Source organism: Equus caballus, chromosome 1, assembly GCF_041296265.1.
Source record: "Equus caballus isolate H_3958 breed thoroughbred chromosome 1, TB-T2T, whole genome shotgun sequence".
Taxonomy (NCBI): domain Eukaryota; kingdom Metazoa; phylum Chordata; class Mammalia; order Perissodactyla; family Equidae; genus Equus; species Equus caballus.
The window spans coordinates 35,097,019-35,103,018 of NC_091684.1; the positions used below are offsets into that span (position 1 = coordinate 35,097,019).

At 37.6% G+C, this 6,000-nt stretch overlaps 1 protein-coding gene across 2 annotated transcripts in view; it reads left to right on the plus strand.

Moving 5' to 3' along the window:
- CYP2C110 (cytochrome P450 family 2 subfamily C member 110) overlaps positions 1-4,395 on the plus strand; it is a 37,038-nt gene extending 32,643 nt beyond the window's left edge. The window contains exons 8-9 of one of the 2 annotated variants that reach the window (XM_070224298.1): positions 870-1,011; positions 1,819-4,395. In XM_070224298.1, coding sequence (XP_070080399.1) covers positions 870-1,011; positions 1,819-1,934 — 258 coding nt within the window. In that variant the 3' untranslated portion in view covers positions 1,935-4,395. The remainder of the gene's footprint in view (positions 1-869; positions 1,012-1,818) is intronic. The other variant, XM_001502162.4, reaches the window with a different exon arrangement.
- The last annotated feature ends 1,605 nt before the right edge of the window (positions 4,396-6,000 follow it).

Below are 6,000 nucleotides of genomic sequence, written 5' to 3' on the forward strand. Positions count from 1 at the left end.
CATTGAATTACACTGAGGAGGCCGGAGCCCATAATGTCGCTTATCCCATTATTGGCGATGCCATGTTCAGCACTTAATATAATTGTGTCTGCAAGATCTCTCCATTGCAGAGGTTCTGTTTTAATATGTAATTAATAAAAATCTACAACCTGGTATTTTAAGACCTTGTGAATATACAGCTTCCCAAATCATTCACCCAACAGTTTGAGCATTAACTGTAGATATTTATTGTTGAAAAATGATAATTTTTCTAATTTATCATCCCTTCTACCTTTTCTCCTTTTTTTCCCCTCTGGGAATCATCTATAAATAAGAGTTCCTCAACATTTTTAAATGAAAAGAAACAAATTTCACGTCAATGATAAACACTCAATGTTTGTTGTTGCGCTTGTTGTTATCATCCCAGAAGAGATCATTTCTAATTAGATCAGACCTCTGTTTTAAAACTCCCTATGAAAAGATACCTAAATGGTATTTCAAGAAGCTAAAGAGATAACCACTTTAAACCATAATTCACATATAAGATGTGTAAAAACAGGAATTATTAAGTAGAGCAGCAAGTGGGGACATACACCACTGTCCAAATGTGATGTAAGGAATGTAGATGGGGTTCAGAAGGCTTGACATTCAATTCCCCAAGTACATAGTACTTCAAATGTAATTGGAGGCTACTTAGCAAGATCATTGGTACTGACCTTAAAATTATACCTGTTTATTGCTTGTTATGTCTGCCTGGAAATGTCATTGCTCTTCTTTGGACCCAAGTCTGCTGCTCTATAGATCATAAGGTTGAACTAAGTAATGTCCAACATTTCTTCTCGCTCCATGACTTCTTTATTATTCAGTTCATCTTCCTCTGTTCATTCCAGGGAACAACCATATTAACATCCCTGACGTCTGTGCTTCATGATGATAAAGAATTCCCCAACCCAGGGGTGTTTGACCCTGGCCACTTCCTGGACGAGAGCGGTAACTTTAAGAAAAGTGACTACTTCATGGCTTTCTCAGCAGGTAATAAAAATTTATTTCTTTCAGTATATCAAGGGACAGTTACCTTCACAGGATCTGTTAAAATTTCAGTGTCTACTCTTGGGTTCATAGGATTTCTTTTTGTATGTGATCAGGAGTACCACTCCCAATGCCCATGCACTTTCCCACCTTTTGCTACTGCTCATTATTGGCCCAGATTAGTGTGATTTAAAGAGGTGACCTAGTTCTTCCAAAGAAAGAAAGATATAGAATGGTTTGACTGAGTTCCACCTCAAGATACATCACTGTGCCACCCAGAATTATTTCTAGAAAGTTAACCTCATCTAGACTGTCATCACATGCCCTAAGGAAGATATCTAACTTCACAACTTTTAGTATCTCCTAGGTAGTTCCTCTCACCGCTAGGTTGAGTTCTAGGGATACAAGTACTCACAAGCACAGAATGGACACCCAAAGATTTTACACCCCAGTTGGTGATGTAGATGAATACACAGATAATTATAATCTGGTGTGACTAATGATGTGAGTTAAGGAAAGACAGGCTGTTTGTGGAGGAAGGATGGGGTGAGGAAGAAGCTGCTCCCTCATACCACACGCAAAGTGAGGCACAACATGGATTAAGTGACCTTCTAATAGAAGAAAGGACATTTGAGCTGCCTCATGAGAGACACAGGAAAGGGAAAGAAGAGAGGCAGGACATTTTAACAGAGGTAATGGATCACAGGAGCAGGAAATTTGCTCTAGTTTGAGGATGTGAGAGCCCCCTGCCAGTAAATATGGGTCAAGAAAAACTTGAGAATGTGACAGATTATCCTTTAATGATTCCAGATCACCTTGCTCTTCCTAAAATCAAGGTCTCACCTTTGGATATTGGAACCTCTGCACCAGAACTTGTGCTGAGTTTCTGGACATGGTGTTGCCTTCATTCGTTCTTTGGTGTTTGATGCCTACTTTTGGGTCTGGCATTATACATACTAAGATGATAAGAACTGAGACCTCCTTTCAAGAATTCATATTTTAGCAAGCTATAAAAATAGAGAATTATGATTCAAGTTGACCTATGCTTAATTGGAAACATGAATGTGATGCTGAGGAAACCCAGAGAGTGAGAAAACACCTCCTGAAGGAATCACTAAGATTGCAATGAGGAATTGAAATTTGACCTAGTTTTGAAGAGAAATATAAGTTAACTGCATCTTAGCCAAAAGGGACATATCAGGTAAATCTTGAAACTTCATAGTATGTTGAAGATTAATGAAGTGTGGATGTAGACAGAACTGAGAATAAAAAGTGTGAAGAATGCAAGAAAGATCATGGAACATCAGCCTGGGAACAGGGAACACAAGCTGTATGGGTGTGTTTCTAGGAAAAGATTGATGGAACCCCTAATGTCAGAATAGCAGTTATAAACTGGGGATATTTAGTGAAATGCTTGGCATACAGCTGATACTCAGTAAAAATTTGTTGATTGAAGGGTGCCTCCTAAGAGAAGATGTTAAGGTGGATAACATGAGTCCATCTTTTATCCATCTGTCTATCTAACCATCATTCCAGCCATCCTGCCTTCTGTCCATCCATCCAATCAATCTTTCCTCAAATTGCTACTGTTTATTCTTTGTTCTTTTTGTGCCAATCAGAAATATACTGTCCAAGGACTGTATACTCTCTGTGTTTTTTTCAGGAAAACGGATGTGTGTGGGAGAGGGACTGGCTCGCATGGAGCTGTTTTTATTCCTGACCATCATTTTACAGAAATTTACCCTGAAATCTGTGGTTGAGCCAAAGGACATCAATATCACTCCAGCTACCAGTGGGTTGACTTCTCTGCCACCTTCTTACCAGATCTGCTTCATTCCTGTCTGAAGAAGGGCAGACCATCTGGCTGCTGATGTGCCATTGTCTGCAATTTCCCCTTCTCTGGAATATCATTCACCTCTTTCCCTCTTCATCCCTTTCCCAGGGATGCCTTCTCTATCCTCTCATCTCTGTATTACCCCATTCCCTCAACATTCAGTGAACATCCAGCCTCATTAAGGAGAGTGTCTTGATTTTCACGGCATGAATATATTTCGCCTATTTCTCACACTGGGTAGCACTTATATTGGCCACTACATACGTTAAAACTTATATGAATTATTACTATGTTATCAATATTAAACAGTAAAATGATTTTAGCCAGCTTTATTGAGATTTATTTGGCATATAATATTGTGTAAGTTTAAGATATACAACATGATGATTTGATATATGTATGTATTGCAAATAGTTTACCACAATAAGGTTGGTTAACATATCTATCACCTCACATAGTTACCTTTTTTGGGTGGTGAGAATGTTTAACATCTATTATCAGCAACTTTCAAGTATATGATATACTATTGTTAACTATAGCCACTCTGCTATATGTTAGATCCCCATATATTATGCATCTTACATTAGACCTCCTTGAAGTTTGCATTGGATCAACATCTCCCCATTTCCTCCACCTCTTCTAACTCCTGCCCATCTCCAATCTAATCTCTCTTTCTGTGAGTTTGGCTTTTTTAGATTCCACATTTAAGTGTGAATATATAGGACTTGTCTTTCTCTCTCTGACATTTAACATAGCGTATGTCTTTAGAGTTCATCCATGTGGTTTCAAATGGCAGAATTTCCTTCTCTTTATGGCTGAATGATATTCCTTTGTATATACATATCACATTTTACTTACCCATTCATCCATTTATAGACATCAATAGATGATGTCCTTAAGTTGCTTCCACATCTTGACTATTGTGAATAATACTGCAGTGGCATTGGGATGCAGTTATCTCTTCAGGATAGTGATTTCACATCCTTTTGATATATTCCCAGAGGTGAAATTGATGGATTATATGGTAGTTCTATTTTAACTTTTTGAGGAACTTCCATTCTGTTTTCCAAAGTGGCTGTACCAATTTACTTTCCCACCAACAGTGCATAAGGGTTCCATTTTCTCCAAAATCTTTTTAGCTCTCTCTCTCTCTTTTTTTTTTGGTCATAACCACTCTAACAAGTGTGAGAAGATACCTCATTGTGAATTTGATTCGCATTTCCCAGATGATTAGTGGTATTGAGGACCTCTTCCTATACTTCTCTGCCATTTGTATGTCTTCACTAGAAAAATGTCTATTCAGGTCCTTTGCCTATTTTTAATCATGTTATAGTAGTTCCCTCCTATCTGTGAGTGATATGTTCCAAGACTCCCCACTGTATGCCTGAAACTGCATATAGTACTAAACCTTATGTATACTATGTTTTTTCCTATACATACCTATGATGAAGTTTGATTTATGAATTAGGCACAGTAAGAGATTAACAACAGTACCTAATAATAAAATAGAACAATTATAACAATATACTGTAATAAAAGTTATGTGAATGTGGTCTCTATCTCAAAATATTTTTTTGTACAAATGTAATGCCTTTTCTTTCTTAACTAAGCACTTATGACACTGTGGCTCTAACTTTTGAAGTTTGAGGTGTGACAGCAAAACTAACATGAACTTCTTTTTCCTTCTTCACAATTTCGTGGATAGAAGATTGTTTTTTACCATAGATCTTAGCAACCTCAGTATACCACTTATTTTCTTTCCTTAAGTCAAGAACTTTCACCTTTTCATTTAAAGGAGGCAATTTATGGCTTCTCCTCAGCATATTCAAATTGCCAGCATCACTACTCTTGTGTTTTGGGGCCATTTTTAAGTAAAATATGGGTTACTTGATCACAAGCACTGCAATACCACAACAATCGATCTGATAACCAAGACAGCTATTAATTGAATAACAGGCAGGTTGTGTATACAGCATGGATATGCTGGACAAAAGAATGATTTATGTGCCAGGAGAGATGGAGCAAGATGGAACAAGATTTCACCACACTACTCAGAACACTGCACAGTTTAAAATATATGGATTGTTTATTTCTGGAATTTCCAATTTAATATTTCTGGACCACAATTGTTTGCAGGTAACTGAAACTACAGGAAGTGAAACCATGCATAATGTGGGAACTACTGTAATTGATTTATTTCTATTGAGTTTTGTGACCTCCTTATATATTTTGGATATTAACCTCTTATCGGACTTATGGTTTGCAAAGATTTTCTCCCATTTTGTAGGTTGCTTTTTCATTTTCTGAATCATTTTATTTGCTGTGCAGAATCTTTTTAGTTTGACTTAGTACTGATGTGGAAGGTCATCAGGAAGACATGATTGCCAGTTTGGCCCATGAGTTGGACCCAAGCAATCGGAGGCTCCTCTCACCCTCCCCGTCCTTGGAATTTGATCTTTGCTTGCCTTCCTCGTGCTTGAAATAGTAGTGTGGTGTTGAAGGCATCTGGACTAGGTACATGACTAAACCCAGTTAAGGCCTTTCTGTAAACTTTTAAGATTTGGAGGGTGGGTGCAGAAAATTACTCATCTTGTGTCCACCCTAGACAAGCCTAATAAGTGAGTTCCCTTCCTTATTGAACTTGCCACCTATAACAACGAGTGGTCTGCCTTTTTCTTCAGTCTCTCCTTGCTCTCCATGTACAGAGGCCAGTTTCAGATTACATCTGGGAAGCTCCCAGGCAGGTTGTGTACCAACAAATCCCTCTTGTTTATTTTTGCTTTTGTCACTTGTGCTTTTGGTGTCATACCTAAAAAGTCACTGCAAAGAACAATGCCAAGGAGTTTTCTCCCCATGTTTTCTTCCAGGAGTTTTATGGTTTCAGGTCTTAAATTTAAGTCTTTAATCCATTTTAAATTAATTTTTGTGAGTGGTATAAAATAAAGATCCAATTTCATTCTTTTGCATGTGATTCTCCAGTTTTTCCAACATCGTTTATTGAAGAATTTTCTTTTTCCTATTGAGTATTCTCAGCTCCCTTGTCAAATTATAATTGACTGTATACGGGCTTTCTGGGCTCTCAATTCTGTTCCATGGTCTTTGCATCTGTTTTTATACCGGCACCATAATGTTTTGATTACTATAGCTTTGTAATAGAG